This window comes from Pseudoliparis swirei, chromosome 12 (assembly GCF_029220125.1).
Source record: "Pseudoliparis swirei isolate HS2019 ecotype Mariana Trench chromosome 12, NWPU_hadal_v1, whole genome shotgun sequence".
Taxonomy (NCBI): domain Eukaryota; kingdom Metazoa; phylum Chordata; class Actinopteri; order Perciformes; family Liparidae; genus Pseudoliparis; species Pseudoliparis swirei.
In genome coordinates, this window is record NC_079399.1 from 16913587 (window position 1) to 16933034 (window position 19448).

The 19448-nt window shown below is 44.8% G+C and overlaps 1 protein-coding gene across 15 annotated transcripts in view; it reads left to right on the forward strand.

Annotated features, from left to right (window-relative positions):
* afdna (afadin, adherens junction formation factor a) overlaps positions 1 to 19448 on the forward strand; it is an 83157-nt gene that overhangs the window by 15990 nt on the left and 47719 nt on the right. For 6 of the 15 annotated variants that reach the window (XM_056428782.1, XM_056428769.1, XM_056428770.1 and 3 more), the window contains exons 2-12: positions 9277 to 9472; positions 9598 to 9710; positions 10206 to 10363; positions 10595 to 10755; positions 12960 to 13117; positions 14347 to 14431; positions 14722 to 14868; positions 16845 to 16889; positions 18415 to 18509; positions 18804 to 18851; positions 19172 to 19422. In XM_056428782.1, coding sequence (XP_056284757.1) covers positions 9277 to 9472; positions 9598 to 9710; positions 10206 to 10363; positions 10595 to 10755; positions 12960 to 13117; positions 14347 to 14431; positions 14722 to 14868; positions 16845 to 16889; positions 18415 to 18509; positions 18804 to 18851; positions 19172 to 19422 — 1457 coding nt within the window. The remainder of the gene's footprint in view (positions 1 to 9276; positions 9473 to 9597; positions 9711 to 10205; positions 10364 to 10594; positions 10756 to 12959; positions 13118 to 14346; positions 14432 to 14721; positions 14869 to 16844; positions 16890 to 18414; positions 18510 to 18803; positions 18852 to 19171; positions 19423 to 19448) is intronic. The other 9 variants (XM_056428776.1, XM_056428777.1, XM_056428785.1 and 6 more) reach the window with 5 other exon arrangements.

The following is a 19448-nucleotide window of genomic DNA, read 5'->3' on the forward strand; positions in this document are numbered from 1 at the left end:
GAAGAATAAAAAAAATCAGTAACCAACTGAAAATATCTTATTCGATAAAGACCAAAACAACCAGTTAGTCAGTTAATCGACTGAGGGGTGGCAGCCCTATTCTTTCTTTAGGTTATTGCCCATTTACAGTAAGAAAGATGATAAAGCAGGATGTGCTTTGGGATGTGGCGACATTGCGATTTCCCGGTGGCTTCTCCTGCGTTGTCCATGGGAGGTTTTTTCTGTGTTTCATCTGAAAACTTTAACGCCTTTCACAGTGTGCTTTCAGGTAAAAGTTGATTTGAACATTTTGGTTGCCTAAACAATGTCTCGCTTGGTGTTCGGATGGCGAGAGTGAAACATGAAGATGGCGAAGACCAACACATCAAACTGGAGCCTCCGAAGCCAATGTCAATAAACCGATGGGCGGGGACTTCATCCATGTCTCCCACAGTCTGGGGGCATGGCTGGAAATCTAAAAAAGCTACATTAAAGTCCGTTGAAGGCACACGTACCTTCTGTGTTTCTGCACAATCCAACTTGTAATAGCAGGAGTCGACTCTTTTTCTTGAGGAAACTTGGATCCTTCCCTGTGTGCAGCAAGATGTTGGACCAGTGCTCTGAGATGTTCTCTGCACACGCAGAGACACACACACAGAGACGCACACGCAGAGATGCAGAGACGGCCATTGACACGGTGATTTCCGCCCATGCAGTGAGCTGCTCGCCGTGATCCCTGCGGTTGCTTCTGGAGGCGCTCAGGCAGCGAGCGGGTTCTGATTTGTGGCCAGGCGTCACATCTGGGGTCCAGGCGATTTATACCATGTCTTCCCACAATGCCTTGCTCTGTCAGGATGACAGGCTGAGCTGGATGGAAAGGGGGGGAGGTGGTTGGTGACTGGATGGCTCGATACCGGGGCAGAAACTCACCTGAAACAAAGAGGCTTTCTTTGAAGCCACTGAGGAAACGTGTGCATTTAGTCATTTGATTCAGGACAACGGGCGCCGCTGCCTCGCTATTGTTTCTGCTGGTGGCTCAGGTTGTTTTTGTTCCGGTAGTCAATGAAACAACAGATTGGCACCGTCACCGCGGTCTGACCTAACTTTTAAGACATTGTTAGAAGACACAAGTGGTTTATTGTAACGTTTTAAATATTTGGCCCCTTTCCTTGGTCAAAGCAAAAAAGAAAAGGAATTCTCTAGTATTCATGCTCAAAAATAAATATAAAATAGCGGAAAAAAATTTGTTTTTATTTGCACAGCTTGTTTGTTCTGAGGTGAAAGTAGAACAAAGTAACTCCACTAACACTAATATGGCATAATCATTTGTATCTTGTTGTAAAGTAGTTATCTTTTATGGTTTTTAGGGAAATTCTAAACCTGTCAAAAGACCGAACTTTGTTTCCACACTTTTCTATAGCTTTTATTTCCAGCCTTTTGTTTTACTAGAGGCCATGTCATCAACCATTTAAAAAATCTAAGACAGGAAGTGGACTACATCTGCAATCCTGCCACCAAGACATCCGATACTGTGGACAACGTGCCGTAAGCCTGGCATCCTTTGGCTGTTTGAAGCGAGAGCTAAAGTAATTCTCCCGCTTCATGCGATGGGATTCTTTGTCTCCGCCGGTCTCTTCCTCCTCCTCCTCTTTTAATTTGATCTCCATCTGTTTGTGTCTGATGTCTGTGAAACGCCTTCGCTTGGATCTGATGTGGGATAAGTTTCCCCTCCCAATATCGGAGTTCAGAACCTCGGTCCAGCTGACCTTGCACATGGGCTCAGGGAAGAAATCCCCCCGTGTTACTGCAGGTGGGGCTGCAACAATATTGACTCAGGAAATCGGTTCATTTTATTAGGTATGTGTGTGTGTGTGAGAGACGAAGATGACGCACAACAGCTGGAATCTATTCTCATTTTCAAACAGCCATCATCCAGAAAGCCCCTCTCCCTTCTCGTTAAGTTCATATTTTCAATGCAAAAAAAATAATTCAAGTATTCAGGTTCTCCATGGAAACTATGGTGTAACCTTTTTTTGGGGGTTTGCCAGTATTTGTCTTTAATGAAACTCGGGGCTGCAGTTCAGTGGCAATCCAACATCTGTACTGAAATAAACATCTCTTAACCCTCCTGTTACCTTAGGGTCAATTTGACCCCATTCAATGTTTAATGTCGGTGTTCTTTAGGGTCAATTTGACCCCAGGCTGTTTTTCACTGTCAAACATATAAGAAATATCAACTTTTTTATATATTTAAAGGGCTATTTAGGTAGTCAACAAACAAACATAAAGTACCTCACACTTAAACTTGGGAAACAATATTAATTCTAATAATTTTCTGGAGGTTTTAATCGCTGGGGTCAAATTGACCCCGAGGGTAAAATATGTTAGTAAATGTAAAGCTAACAGGAGGGTTAAATCTCTTGCTGAAGGAGTTAACACTGTTGAGAGTACTGCTGCAGATGTGTAACACGTGTGTCAACGATACTTATTGATCTGGTCACGTCGGCTACACACAATTTAAAGACACAACGGGATTAAACTTAAAGATATTTCTTCCACGCTTTCTTTTGCATTAACAACACTCGATCGACCGTTAATATAATTGATGCAAAAATGTCATTTAGATCCCAGAGTTCGTCTCCACACAACCGAGAAGACGGTTAGCCGGGCCGTCGAGTTACGGTCCGGCCGAGTTGTTTACGCCTCCGTTCCAAATACTGAACGGCGTCTTATTTTCGGAGCAGAAAGCACTCGGACGCGCGGCGATGCTCCGTCTCGGACGCAGAAGCGTCACACCAGACGCCGAAAGTGGTTCAAGCGCTAGGAAATTTAGCTCTGGTTAGTTTCCTGAAACGCCTGATAACCCCTCCCCCCCCTGACTTTCTGAGAGGTACACACACACACACACACACACACACAAACAGCAGACGTGGGAGTGTGGAGATGGTGACGGATAACTCTGAAGTGATAACTGTTTGTGATGAGGCGCTTTGGTCTGTCAAGTGGGCTCTCCTTCCAAGCAGGTTATCTTTGTTGTTTATTTTCACTGAGTAAATTACACCTCTGCTTTTTTTTGCAATTGCCATAAATACCAACCTGCACAAACGCCTCGCTCGAGAATTTTTTTTCTTCTTGAAGCTTCCGACGAGGACGCGTCAACAGAAGTGTGTCCGGAGCAAAAGGCAAACGTGAGGGATGAGAGGCGGACCGTGTGTTCCGAGCGTATTGCTCCCCGGACAGACTGTCCTCCACATCTGAAGCTTGAATAAATATTTTCCCTTTTTGCAAGGAAGCAGCTTCCTCATGTTGCTGCAGATGCTTTTGCTCACTGCACCTGTTTGACAAAGGTACCTGGACTTGACTTGAGCTGCATTGAAGTGATGCAACACTCAGTTTGTGTGGGTGATGTTATGTCATGTCGATAGACGTGCACATTTAAGCAATAGCTCACGACAGGCTGTGGTACGTTGTGATGTTGTTGTTCTCTTTCTTTGATAAACAACAATTCATTCTGGCAGTACGATAATTATAGAGACGTTCCAATTCAAATAGTTTTTGAAATGATAAATTCAAGCAAAGGATCAAAGGATTGCGGCGGGTGTTAAAGAACATACGCTGGCAGCGAGCATTCTTTACCTTTCCACCACAGGCTGGTGTTTTATTGATTTAATTATTTGCCGTTTGTTGTGCAGCCACTGACTTTAACAACTGCCAGGCTCTCCTAGTGGTTGGAGACGGGGTTGCAGGGCTCGGCTACACTGTTGCCCCTCTTTGGTTTGTGAATCCCCCCGGAGAGAAGTCCCACGTGTGTGGCCACTAACGACCATAATCTTCCTCATGCCACGACCCCGTTAGATGAAATAACCTCACTGAACTCTCTGTGTTTCTTTTCTGATCCAGTTGTTGAATTCCGAACAGATTAAGTTACTTAACACAACCTAACGCATCCATGGATATATCTGACAGCACGCACACACGCACGACCTCTCCTCTGGGTGACCTTTGACTCTCGGGTGTAAGTCGGAGAGCACGCTGGCTGGATTTAGATGTCGGGGTTATCTCGCCCGCGGTGCACGTTCTCTACACCGAGCCTTGCTCACATTCACTTCTACGGGTGAAATGGCGTGTGCTAGATCAAAGGGTTTTCTTTGACCATAAAAGGGAACGTGAGAAGTGTCTGCCATGGGTGATGCAATATGGGATGTTCACTACCAGTTATACCATATTATCTTATCTTTTAGATGAGATCATTTTTTCAAACTGTCACTTAAAGTATCGGTAGTAAGGGTATCAGACAAGGTATTGCGATACCTTCCTAGTATCGGTATACTGTGTAACACTAATTTATTGTACCATGTTGTCGTCATCGGTGTATACAGCAGCCTCATTAATGCCAACAGGAGGAGCTTTAGCTGTTGACAAAGACATGAACGCCTCATTTGCTTCCAGCTCTGTTGCAGTATGTTATAAACCACTTATTACACGGCTATATTGTGCTTATAAATGCCAAAATAGGGGGGACTTGGAGAAAAGTAAAGTGCCACAAAATTAAATAAAAACCCCACTGAAGCATTACTGGTTTTTTAGCATGTCAATATTGATATTTAAAACATCTATAAAGGTATATTTGCCAATATTACTTTTCGTGATGGAACCCTCATATTTGTATTTTTAAAGAGTTTTGAGACTGATTAAAAATGTATAATATGCTCTCAGATGGAAAAATGGAAACTAAAACCACCGTGAACATATCGTTTACATTTCCGTACTCCAATTACTTGGTGCTTATCATTATTTTACCATTTACGCAGATGTCATACAACTTTATTAAGCAAATAATAGCTGACATGTAGGCCCGGCTGGTTCACTGACTGGCCAGGAAGAAAACTCTTTCCATTGAGGGTTAAAATGAGTAAATTGCTGAACATTTTATCAGCGGAAATTGGTCGTCAATAAATGTATCTGCAAAGGGATAATTGGTGTGACAGAAACCCCCCCGGTCTCAATCGGGTTGGATCTGACACGATAACATCTGTCTACCCTGTGGCATTCTTACTGTGTGTCATAAACAGTCCTGTCTCGCATGTTTAGTCACGGGTATCACTCGCGTATCTTTCTCATTCTGTGCGTGTGTGTGCATACCAAGAAGGATTACGATACACACACACTACAATACCATATAGGTGTAATACACACAGTAATGACACATTACTTCATTAGCATTACATTTAGAGGTGTGTATGTGCACTGCCTATTTACCCATTATATAAACCCATTCCCACAGTGACAGAAATAGTTCAACATCAAATGCTTCCCTGCACCTCAGTGTTGTGTGTGTGTGACAGACTGTGTGTAGCTGGGTCTTATCCGGGCCGCCGTTGTGTTCGGTGGCGTACTGCTGCATTAGCGTTTCCTGTCAGCCTTTGTGCCGTTTGCGAAATAATAAAAGCTGTTGGGGATTATTAGAGTGAAAGCTGCAGAAAGGATCAACTGAACAGTTTGTTCTGGTTTTTGCCACATGACACATGAACATTTAGGTGAGACACTCAAATACGTTGAAAGAATGCTCTAAATGTGGCATCCGAGGTCAGGCTTGTGCCCCATGTTTTACCCTCTTTTTTTCCCCCCACTATGAAATATTAAGGATTTTCTCCGTTTTTTTAATTGTGAAATGAAGCCAACATCTATTTAAGAAAACCTCTATATAGTCATGTTTGTGCAGGCCCCAGCACCTTGTGTATCATCCAGTGAGCTTCTGTCTTTTTATAGCACAAGTCATACCTTTCATAATCAAATTTGCTGTTGGGTTTTGCATGTGTGGCATTCATCCAAATATGGCGTGGCGTCATCGTGTAAGTGGTGGTTGTTGTGAGCTTTTTCATTTATAATCTGTCCACTACACACTACTCCTACTAAAAGACTACAACTCCCACGATTCACCCAAGCAGCCTCGTCAGATGGCGTTATCATGGTGGCGTAGACTGAGAGGTTTACCTATTCATTGTAGTCCGAATGCATCCGACTGATCACCTTCGCATTGAAAATGCGGAAGGTTATGTTTTGATCGCCATTTATTTATTTATTTGTATGCGTGTTCCTCGCATAACTCAAAGTATTAAACCGAATCGCATGAAATTTGGTGGGATGATTGGTTATTATCGGGGGACCATTTGATTATATTTTGGGATCGATCGGGTCAAGGTCATGAAAAGGTCAACATCTTCTTTTTACCATAGCGCGGTCAATTTTTATCCAATTGGCATGCAGCTAATGCCAAAATGTTCATAATTCAATGCCCAATCTTCTGATATGCGAAGGTATGCGCTCTACCGAGTGCCCGTTCTAGTTGAAAATGTAATCAATAGCGATGTATTGTTTTTTTTGGAGCGTTAGCCACGCAAATAGGGACAGTTTGAAAGTGTGATATGCATCTTCTGGAACGCTGCAGTTTGACATTTCTTGGAAGTACGAGTCGACATGGCAGCTGTTTGGGACTTGAGCTCCAGCACATGAGTTTGCGTTTCCTTTTTACCCGGACAATTGCGTCGATGTCTTGAGGCATGAGAGTGTAGGATTGGACCATGACCTTGATTCATGGCGGTTTAGCCCTGGACTTTGGCCTCAGACATGCGGGAACGTTAGACCTGAACATTCTTCTGTAGGGATAGGATTCTACCATCGGGTTGAAGTTTGCAATCTCAGGAGGTGGTCTGCAAATGTGTGCGTGCAAAACTGCACCATGGACGTGAACATGGGGGTGTTGGTATAGACAATAACCTGGAGGCACTGGGGAGGGGGGGGGGGAGAAGGACCGCTTGCACTGGACTTAAACGCCATGTGGTTGCTCTTGTCCAATCCCAGTGGCCAAAAGGCCGCGCCTGTACCAGACCGTTTGTTAATTATCCACCGCTGGCTCCTCACTGGGTGTCTCCACAGTAACCGTTGCGCAAGCTCGACTACGGCAACCGTCAATGACCCACATTCCAGCAGTAAATCACAACACACTTTATTACACATTCCCAACGCCACCCCGTGCCTCTCGGAACTGGTCAGTGTGTCCGCTCTGCCTGACCGTGTCCCTATCAGACGTGGGAGAGAATACGATGTAACGGATGAGAGAGAGATGGAGGAGAGGGGAATGTTTTGAAGAAGAAACATTTTAATCAGCAATCGTCTTCTTTCAGTCCTCACATCCTCTAAGTGTTATTACTGGCTGTGTTACTGTCTGTCAGAGGGAGGCCGCAAACACATTTCAACACTGTAAAAATAATCTTTTTAAATTGTCTAAATCATTGCCTCGAGTCACACACACACTCACACTCACACTCACACTCACACTCACACTCACACACTCACACTCACACTCACACTCACACTCTCACACTCACACTCTCACTCACACACTCACTCTCACACTCACTCACTCTCACTCACACTCACTCTCACACTCACTCACACTCACTCACTCACACTCACCTCACACCTCACTCACACTCACTCACTCACACTCCTCACTCACACTCACACTCACACTCACACTCTCACTCACACTCACACTCACACTCACACTCACTCTCACACTCTCACACACTCTCACACTCACTCTCACACTCTCACTCACACTCACACTCACACTCCTCACACTCACACACTCACACACTCTCACACTCACTCACACACTCACACACTCTCACACTCACTCTCACACTCACACACACTCACACTCACACACAAACACACTCGTCCGGTCATTTGTCTGTTTTGCTGTGATCCTGAAAAAGGACTCTCTTCACAATTCAAAAACTGCTTGGTTGACATCCTGACAGGAAAGATACCTCCGTTGTAGAGGAACCACGGTCGGGGGGGATTTCCACAACATCCTCTTCTCGCATCATGAATTTGGATTTCATTAAGTTTAAAGAATTGTAATGGTTAAAGTGCATCCTTTCCTTTAGGAAAACACTCATTTAACGTCATAGTACACCTTTAAAATCCTTCAGGGTAATGCCATCTACATCATCCTACGTGATTATTTCACCGATTTGTATGCGTGTTGTGGTTGTCGTGTCTCCACTCGTATTTTAATTGCGTTTACGTTATTTCGCTCCCGGCTGCTACCCTATTACTGCGATGCTTTGACACCGAGTTCACTGGGATGCTACAGGGTCGTTTCCGTCCTGGTTTCAGTGTTTTATTCTCCTTTTCTTCTCGCTGAGAGACGGATCATAGCGCCTCCTAGTTTTGAGCACACGCTCGCTTCGTAATGTCCACAAGCTCCTTCGGAGATCCAAGGCTTTCTGAGGCGTTTTTTATTTTACAATGAAATATGAGGCCAGTTTGACGGCGGAACCTTGACGAACACACACGCGCTGTGTCGGTGCCGTGTTACACATGATTATATCAGGGCTGGGAGTGCTTGTATTTTTTTAAGACATTCTTGTGCCGAAGTGGAAGTCTGTGCGAAGTGAAACGTCAACATGTCGGCAATACATTTGCACCTACATGCTGGTACAGTGGCGATAGCCCAGGGTGTCCGTGTCGGCCTGCTGTTTCAAATGCAGCTCGGGCCCGAGCAGCGTGTGTTTGTGTGAGGGAGAGCGGATTCCTTCGGCCAGCACCGGGAGAGAAGTCTCCAACACAATAAGGGGTAGTGCGTTATTCATGAGCCAGGAAGTAGGGACGTTTCCTGGAAAGAACATATGTCTTTTGGGTCATTATTATAGGGGAAATTAGAACTTCCTCGAAAATCAGCTGCATTGAAAACCAATAAAAGGAAATATTTACCTGGAAGTTTATGAATCTAATATATTGCCGAGAATTAACACCGCACAGAGAGATCCTTCAACAAACGTGTTTAGGAAACGGTGTTGTTGAAGTCGGCAGCAGTGCTCCAAAAGGTGCGTGACGGTTCTTGTCGTCACACAACCTGCTGACACACTGCACTTGCTGGCTCTCAGCCAGTGTTGCTTCTGGTCTCCCGTGACAGTCAAGGCTGCGGAACGGTTTCCTTAGTGCACAGTTCTCGGTTGCTGATGATTGCTTTAAGTTTATTCCATTTTTTTTTTACAATCTAGGAATTTTACGATTATTCAGCGATCGCAAAGACACATTTTAATCCGTGGGCTCGACATGAAAACGCTGTCGTCTTTAATGCCAAACGTAGTCACAGTGAGCAAGTCTGCATTTAAACATTAACCCGCTGCAGAATATGTTCCTGCACTGCAACCACCCACCTCGAGTTCACAGTTTATGGACTCATCGTCTTTCTCTCTCTCTCTCTCTCTCGGTCTTCAACAGGACTTGGAATTCCACGGCGTGATGCGGTTCTACTTCCAGGACCGCGTTGCCGGCAACTTTGCCACCAAGTGCATCAGAGTGTCCAGCACGGCGACAACGCAGGACGTCATCGAGACTCTCGCCGAGAAGTTCAGACCCGACATGAGAATGCTGTCCTCGCCAAAATACTCCCTGTATGAGGTCCACGTCAGTGGCGGTGAGTCCCCTGGGCCGAGGATAAGACGGAGCTATCTTTAAAAAAAAATCTACGTTTCTATGTTGAAGTAATGATAATACATAGTTGATTCTGAGATGAACTTGTGTGTGATTGTGTGTGTTTAGAAGAGCGTCAGCTGGACCTGGACGAGAAGCCTCTCGTTGTTCAACTGAACTGGAACAAAGACGACAGAGAAGGGCGATTCGTCCTGAAGAACGAGAACGACGTCCTTCTTAAGGTCGGCTGCTCTCTGTTGTTGTTGTTGTTGTTGTTTCTGACGCCCGTTGGTATTTGGAGACATTTTTGTGTCCTTCATCAGGAAGGTTGGACGAAAAAACGCACACCATCATGTCGGGATGTGTCCTGCAATACAATAAAGTGGAATATTTGATTTGATTCAGATGACACCATTTTGCAATACAGTGAGAAATCCATTGCAGGAAGATATTTGACAAGATATATACATATATTTCTAAATTCATATTTTAATCTCTAGTCTGTAAAAAGACTTCTACGATCATGACAAACTGCATACAGATGTAAATAAGGTTTAAAACTAAACCAAAACGCTTCATTACACTTGACTTGATCAGATTCTGTGAGATGATTGAGGAGCACCCTTCTGGTCCTCCAGTTGGTTCCCTCGTTTAGACATTAAACGGGTACGTTATTACTAACTGGAGCTCGGAGTCGCCTGTCGCACCTCGTTGACTCTTCTTCCCTTCTCTACCAGAAGAGTCAGAGTAATGGTCCGGAGAAGGAGAAGGACGGCGTGATGCAGAACTTCAAGAGGACTTTATCCAAGAAGGAGAAGAAGAAGGAAAAGAAGAGGGAGAAGGAGTTTGCCCGAATCCCCGATGGAGACGAGCAGGCGCTCCCCCGTGAGGATGGGTAAGCCACGCCCTCATCCGTCTTTCTGTCTTGCCTTTATACATCCTCTCAGCCCTTGGCGAAAATATTTGTATTTTTTTTTTTTACAATGCCACGACAAGCACAAGAAGCTAAAAAAAAAAAAGAGGAAAGAATCAACTTTGACCTTTCTGCTCCTCCATCTATTTTCTCTTTTCCCCCCCCCCTCACCCCTCACTTATTCTGTCGCCTCCCCCTCGTTCTATGGTTAAGGGAAAACAGTCGTCTGGCGGCCGAGGTTTACAAGGACATGCCTGAGACCAGCTTCACCCGGACAATCTCCAACCCAGAGGTGGTCATGAAGAGGAGGCGCCAGCAGAAGCTGGAGAAACGCATGCAGGAGTTCATGAGCAGTGATGGGAGGCCCGACTCAGGTACTTGAGCCGCTTGTGGAGCTTCTTCTCAAGACCCCCTTTAAAAACGATACATACACGCGTATCCACATATATTCCTTCCAAACCCAGCTTGGGCTCAGCCACTCATACATGTCTGTCGGAGAAAGAAATCGAGGCAATGACATCACCGTAGCCCTCCGAGACAGAACCGTGTCGAGGAATAGATCCAGATAAGGGTATGAAGAAAGTTTCGCTGCAGCTTGATTGGATTCTTTATTATGAAATAGAGGGAGTTTTAAACCGCGTTTCCCTCCAGCTGGCCGTGTGCCCAGATGCAGCACCCGGGCACGTCGGGCCGTAGTCGGAGGAGTGATGAAGAGCTCCTTTCCTCCACAGCTTCTCTGCAAGAGATTGGTGAACCTGTTATAAGGAAAAAACAGCGCTGCAGCACCTCGAGTTAAAGATGTATATATATATAATGGCCTGCCGACACAAAAGAGCACTTAAGCATTCTGAGACAAATGGGAGTAAAATGATTCTGCTAAAAATGTGACTCTTTAGTCTGGTTACAGACCTTTTAAACCACCGGCCCACAGCTCAGATGACAGTTATGTTCAGGGGTTGGAGGAACAGCTGACCAGAGCAGGGATGTCATGAATGAAAGGTAGCAACGGAAAAATGCATACAAGCTTGGGTCAGATGGATGCTGTTTGAAGAAGATTAACTAAAATGAGTCTCTGTGCTGACGATGGAAAGAAACAAGTAGCACTCAGCGAATAACAGCCCTGCTATGTAGCACCGACGTGTGGTGGCACTGGGATGCCTCACAGCAGCAGGAGCTGAAAAGACCAGATCGGGATCTAGGGAACGACAAGTGGGGCTAAATCTAAAGACCTGCTCCCAGAGTGACTGACATCACGTCATTCAGAGTCGGTTTGGCTTCGGTCGACGAGTCCCGATGTCGACCGTGAACCTCGGGCAAAGCCTGCAGCGCGACTCGAACGCCACAGAGAGATCTGCCTGGAGGGCCTGAGAGAAGCCGCCGGTAGAGGTGATCTTTAGTTTTATTCGCCACCAGTACAACTCATGGGGCAGTTGGGTATTCACATTTCTTTACATTTTTCTTTTTTTTAAAGATTTATTTTTTATTAACATTTTTTTTTGTACAGGATATTTGTCGTGAAATAGCATTTACAGTTTGTTATGCTGAAAATATTATTTTACAAAAAGAAAATATACAAATGTATAACCTTGTAGAAATCACCACACAAAGGATGATGTTTTTTTTTTTTACATAAGATGAAAACAAGGAGAAAAAAAAAAATGTCTTTACATTTTTAATGGAATAGTCAGATGTACGTTTTGATCATTTATTTTACACCGGCTGGACCACAGAAGACCGACGGGTCATGTTGACCCACACCAATGCACACGTTCAGTGAATGAAAGCAACCCGCTGGCTGGTCCGGTGACTCACACACCACCCGATCATTCTGCCAGACAGACGGAAGTCAACCCGACTCTAAAAGCTGCTTAAACGGCCGTCCACACAGACACACGGTGGGACAGGGTGGCCTGTGGTTGGACGATGACGCTGTCTCAGCAGTAACTGCTATTTTAAACAAGCTTGTTTTATAAATTCTCGAAAACCCCGCTCTGCGTTGCCGAGTGGCTCCCGTGTGGGTTTTGCCAAGGCGATCATTTCTAGTTGACACATCACGGCCACACGTGTCTCCGGATGAAAGTGCGGTACGATAAACGTATTTCATGAGCGCTACAGTAACTCTCCCTCCGTCTGCACGTTCCATTTTTCTTAAAGGAAAATGCAATTCAACACTTAAAGCTTCCTGTTCTGTGTATCCACGTCGTGCGTTCAAGTCACGACGCCTGCACAGAGACATGGTGGTTTATATGTCCGGGGGGGGCGGGGATGGAGACGGATGTTTCCCTGAAGAACAGATCATTACGGTTATTGATTGGCGTGAATGGTGTTGGAGCTAAAGAAGACGTATTATTATCCGGCGCCGGTGTATTGCCTCGAGGCAGCAATGCACTCATATATAAGACACCTAAAAAAACAATCAATACCAGCTCAAGTGTGTGTTATATTTACAATGGTTTCACGGTTTTACGCTGCTCTCAGACAGCCTCCCCCCCCCAGGCATAGAGGGCTAAAGCAGCATGGGCATTTTATCAGAAGGGCGCAATTACTAACGACGTGTGTGTTTCGTTGTTTCCCGCAGGAGGCACTTTGAGGATATACGCCGACAGTCTGAAGCCCAACATCCCGTATAAGACCATCCTGCTGTCCACGAGAGACGCGGCCGACTTTGCCGTGGTGGAGGCGCTGGAGAAGTACGGGCTGGAGAAGGAGAACCCCGCGGACTACTGCATCGCCTGGGTACGACACGCTCTCGTCCACACCACCTTTTATCTTTGAGCAACACCTCATCCACCAGAGTACAAACCAAAACCATCACGTTTGTTCCGTTCCTGAGTTGAACTACTTTTTTAGGAAAACTTGGCTTTCGGAATATGCATGTTTTTTTAGGTATTCACAAGCTCAACAGATGTTGAGTCCCATTAAGTATGCCTATTTGATCACATCCCCTTATCCGTTATGATTTGACATGCAACAAATTCAAAAGGGAGTGTTCTGCCGTCCACTGCCCGCTTCTTAACACCTACACCGTCCTAGGCCTCCGCTAAACACAACCTCTATCTGCCTGTGTCATCAATAAACACATCTCCATCTTCCTTCTGGGAGCCTCTTTCCAGAGGACAGCCAAGGACACACACACACACACACACTGGCAGATTGAAACAGAATGTTGCTTGGCACTAAAACCTTTGGGAGGAATGCAATTGCTTTCAGACTGAGTGCTGTAGCAGCAGCAGATGCTCCATGTCTGCGTTTGTACGTCTGTCTTTTGGTGTGTGTGTGTGTGTGTGTGTACGCGTGGCCGTGACGGTGAACTTGGCTGCCCTCTCCACAGGCTGACAGCCTCTCTCATATCCATCCTCCCGGATGGACTCTGGCTCTGGCCAATCATATGAAATAACTGCTGCTCCCACAGCCAATACAGTGGAAGGCCCTCCTGGGACCACACACACACACACACACACATTCTCTCACACACACACTGTTGATAGTCAGTCGCAATGTGCTGAAGAGACTAAAGCACAGGTCCATTAGGTTAGTGAGCGCTAGTATGTCAGCGTGTTTGCGTGTGTGGTTTTGGGGGAGGGGGATGTGAACTGAGACGAGGCTGAAGGGATGGCGGCACTGAAATGCAGAACTGCAATATTTAAAGCATCATTTCATTAGGGAGGGAGAACCTACATCTCTGGTCTTTGTTCTCAAAACCTGTTCATACTGTTTGTGATGACTCATCATAACAACTTAACAATTTGAGTCATCTCCATTTATATCCAGTGTACTATATGTAGATTTCAGACAACCTTAAGTTTAGTCGCATTTAGTTTTCTAATCAAATCAGGACACATGAAATGAATCGTTAAGTAAGACTCTTTATCTTTAAATCATGGTATCTTTTAGACACTTTATTTAACTTCAGTGTTAGGTAGAATCGGGGGACTGATTTGTTTTCTTTGTTGTTTTCTTCGCAGCAAGATGATAAGTCGAGCAAGGAGGTGATTCTGGACGATTCTGAGTGTCCACTGCAGATCTTCAGGGACTGGCCTGCTGACAGAGGTGTCTCTCTCTCTCTCTCTCTCTCTCTCTCATATGTACAAACGCACACGCACACACACACACACTTCGAAACATGCTCTTTTCCACACACACAAACTTCGAAACCTTCTTTTTCTCACACACACCTCATACAAATTATTTTTAGTCTGCTTCTCTCTGACTTAGTTGCTCTTCTCTTGGCCTCTACCGCCCCCTCCAGCTGCCTTACAGCTATTACAGCTGTGCTCGTAGTTCTTCACCTCCTCAGTCTTGTCGGAGATTGCTAAAGCTTTTATTGTGTCGTGTATCAGGATCGCTGGTGTTCCAGCTGAAGAAGAGACCCCCCGACTACCAAGGAAGGAAGGGGAGAAAAGTGGACGACAAAGGCCTGCGAGGGAGCGGCAGCAGCAGCTCACTGCCGCCAGAGAAACTGCCTTACCTGGTGGAGCTGAGCCCAGGTAGGAACCCCACACACAACACCCTGGATGCAGTCCGCTGCTGCAGCTTTGACGTCTTAGCTCTAGTGTCCCGTCTGTCGCTACTCGGATGAGCACAGCTGCTGTGGCAGGTGGTGGCCAGCAGGCAGCAGGGCGGCTGCACTGACGACATTTAGGCTCACTCAAAGGTTACATGTGGTTTCTGTGGTTTCGGTTCCCTCCTGCATGGGATTTCCACTCGCTGTATACAAATGACAGCAGGGGGTTAAGACTTGCTGCAGCATATGTTGGAAGCAGCTCCTATAATTAACTCAATTAACCTGTAGATGATGCTACATCTGCTCAGAATAGCTGCAGCTACATTCTGAGTCCTAATGCTGCCAGTGCAGACGCTATTCCAACATTAAAAGCCACCAAAAAATTCAATATTTATTTTGTAAATTATACTTGTTCATGACAGCATCTTTAAACTCATGCACAACTAGTATTACATATAATCTACATATACAATTGTGAGCTTGTACCTCACCCAATTGTGAGGGGAATATGTATCCTCAATATTATATAATGTAACAACGGTGATATGGGTCAAATTCAATGCAGTCTTCATGTTCAGACGTGTAGATTTGTATTATCAATCTAATGCAGAATTCAACTCAATCTGAGTGCACAAAAAAAATCTGCATTACAAATCCTGCACCAGAAGTGTTGATGCAGTGACCCGATATGACAGAATCCTGGAGGTACAGTTGACATGTTTTATGAACACTCCCTGAATAAAACACTTAATATAAACGTCATGTGAACCCCAAGAAGGTTTGAGGTGTTAAAAAAAAAGTGGCAAATAAACTCCTGTCACATTTTGCTTACTTTTGCCTCATTTCTTTAACTTCTCTAGTTCAGCACCTCTATGGAAACGGTTCAAACATGGCTAGAACTAAAACATGTGTTTTTACTTATTTTTTATGCTTCATGGCATTATAACTAAGTTTATATTCATTGATCATTTATTATTAAAACAATTTAAGAATTCATTTGTGTACTCCCAGTTGCGACTGGACCATAGAATTGATTGATTAATAAATGTTCTACAGGATCTGGGTAATGTAAACCGATTTAATTTCTGCTGATTTTTTTAGTATCAGTGTTCTTAAAACAAATATTAGGCTTGTGCAAATTGTACGTCCCTGTGAGAAAAGGAGGGATATCGATTTGAATTAGAAATAGATGGTGTAGGTTGAGAGAACTGGAGTATAACAAGGTAAGTAGCAACAACAAAAGAATCGTGGAATGTGGTGAATAAATCTCAGAATGGAGACTTTACTGTGATGCTTACAGAGAGGGGGGTGGGAGGGGCATCTTGGGGCATCTTGCTCAACCTTGCTCAATGTGACCCTAACAGCTTGATTCTTGCTACTGATCCCTCTTTTTCTATCATGTGTCTCACGTCATTACGTATCTGGGCTGATGACGACCCAAACACACGACTAACACATCTACGGCCTTCCCTTTTGTTGATGGGTGGTGGGTCACATTCTGTGGAAAAGATGGAACATTGATTTGGTGGCTCTCCTAAATAATGGGTGCTGGGACTGTGTGTGTGAGTAAAGGAGTGTGTGTGTGGTCCTCCGTCCTTGATACGGGTGTGTGTGTGTATGAGGCTGTAAATGAATGATTGCCTGAAGCTGAAATGTAGGTCATCCTTTTAAAAATTAATTTAGGATAAGGGCATACTCGCTGTCTAAAAGTAGACAGTGAAAGGTACTCAGATACACTGTATGTGTGTGTGTGTGTGTGTGCTTGAATGCCTCCATCCAATTAATGGGTTAACAAGGTAATGCTGCATTTTCCTCCTTGCTGCATTTTCACCCTCTGCTATCTGTCTGTTTTCTTTCCCACTTATGGCATGGTGTGTTTGTTTGTATGTATGTGTGTGTGTGTGCATTTGGGGCCTTGTGCATGTGTCCTTCTACCTCCGCACCTGCCTGATTGCCTAGGGCGAGGGAATCACTATGCCTACTACGCCTATCGGCACCACGAAGGTAAAAACATCCACCACACCTCCTATGTGTCTTTTGCAATGGCTGATGGGATTGTTGCGCGGGGGTGCAGTGACTCCCCGACTCCCCATTTGGAAATTGGCATCGACCTGGTTCCCTTGACAACAAGCCAATGGGGGGGTTTTCCTTTTGATTTAAAAAATAAAAAACCTTCACAAGCATCATTTTTATTTTATCTTTTGAAGCGTGAATACAATCGGCAGAAATACAAAGCTAACGCTCAGTGATGAGTGACCTCCAGCGAGGTCACAGGACTTCATGTCACCAACGCTAAGATAATGGTGGACTTTTGTACTCTCAGAATCCCAAGAGGGGTATTTGCTCTTTACAAAAAGTCAATATATTTTAAGCTTGTTATTCACAGAGCTAACATCATGCATCTAACCAAAAATTTATTTCAGAAACACAATGACCTTGAGACGAGGGAATCCGGAGTGTCGGAAGGAAAATGTTGACTCCTTTCTGGGTTTTATGACTCATTCCTGCGGCACTCTGTTGGTACAGCTATTAGCATTATAGATTTAAGACTTTGGTTAATTTTGTTATGTCAGTTTAAAGTAATTCTTTAACATCTTTTAATAAATGTGCTTAGAGTTAGATGAGAGGATTCATAACACTCGACTAAGATGCATATGAAGCTGCTGCTGCCAATTAGCTTAGCCTAGCTTAGCAAAGAAACTGGAAACAGGGGAACTAGCCTGCCGATAATAAGTGAATTTCCCTAAATTGACAAATTATCCTTTTTTAAAAAAAATATATTTGCGACACGAGAAAAATCACCATTTTAGAATCTGTGCAACAGTTTTTTTCTTCATATGCATTTTTATAATCAAATTATCCTGAGATATAAAACATTTTCATAAGATTTCAGACCTTGCACTCGACTGTCTCTGCTAGTAATTACTCTGTAAAGTTAATTCCCAAATAAAGTCACGAGAAGAGGTGTAGAAAACTACAAACCAAGCAGTACTTCTGAAGTGGTACACTAAAGTGTGACCATGGAGCGTATTTTTATTGAACTGATGCATGGTAGCCATGATTTCCTAACAGAACAAAGTAGCCAGTTTCTCCTCAAACCTCATTACATCACTGGTCCTCGTAGCCTTGTTCGATTCGCTTATTTTCTGTATTAGTTTTAGAAGTGGGTTCTGAGGTTTTTTTCTGATACCTTTCATCCCCCCAGGATCTTTTTTTCCCCCCAGAGCAGCCAATGTTTCCCCTTTTTTCTTTGGTGAACTAATATGCCGCTTTTCTCTTTTACTAAACTCCTGTTTACTAATAATTAATAATTGCTCTGCAGCCCAAGCATCCACCCCCAGTTTATTTTGCCACATTAGCGGCGTACTCCACTCTGCTATGGCTCTTCCCTGTCAGCTGTGTGTGGACAGTTGATGCGAGTGTGTGTGTGTGTGTGTGTGTGAGGCTGATTGTGTAAACCACAGTTTTCTCGTGACGCGAGGATACGCCCAGTGCTAAATGTTTGGATGTGTTTTGTGCACGCGGCTAGACGGGTCCGACTCCCGGGACAAACCAAAGCTGTACCGGCTCCAGCAAAGCATCACCGAGGTCGGCTCTGACTGCACAGAGGACGGAGCCATCCAGGTAACCACGTCACCAAAAAACGCTTGTGAAGTCAACATGAGTGAATAAAGAGTGCAATTGCCTCGCTCTTTTTCGTGGGTGTCGAAAATCCAAACGCTGTGTTCAAATTTACAGTTCTTAATACTGGACGCTGGAGTGAGTCCAACAGCGAATCATCAGCGTTTACAGACATGTGTTACTACCCATGGATCGTATTGACATCAGTTTAAAACAAAGTATTGTTGGTAATCCAATATATTGTGTATTGTGACTTTCATAATCTCCCTGACATAGGGCTCTTATTTGCCCTTCCAGTCTTTGAACAAAACCCTCCTCCTTTCCCCCAGCCCAGATGGCACATGGGTAAGACCAACAAACGGCATACTTAACAATTGATAATGTTCGATCCCCGTAGAAAGCTCAAGTTAGTCCTCAATACGCTCGTCATTGTCTGTGCGACGCTAACCACCATTCGCGTAAGAAGTGTCACCGGAGAAGAAATAAACATTCATACACGAGTCAAAACAAACACAGAGGACATGTCATCAGATTTCTCAGCAAAAATAAACGTACAATTCCAGTTAGACTTTGAAGTGGAGCCCCTGATGTAGCTGCTGTTGACGCGAGAGCTTCTTCCCGGCGACGTAGCTGACACCGTCCGTTTTCCCCGTTTTTCTCTCTAGCTGCTCGGCCCGGGGATCCTGCCCCACCACTGCAACCTCATGCACAGCGAGGGCATGGTGACCGTGACGCCCCACGGCCCGGACGCCGACACCTTTGTCGACGGGCAACGCGTCAACGAGACCACGGTGCTGCGCTCGGGCTGCACCCTCCAGTTTGGCTCCGTGCACGTCTTCAAGTTCGTGGACCCCATGGTCGACCAGGGAGGGAAGAGAGAGCCAGCTGCCATGATGAGGAGCCGACAAAAGTCTGGGTGAGGAGGAGGAGAGGGAGGCGGTC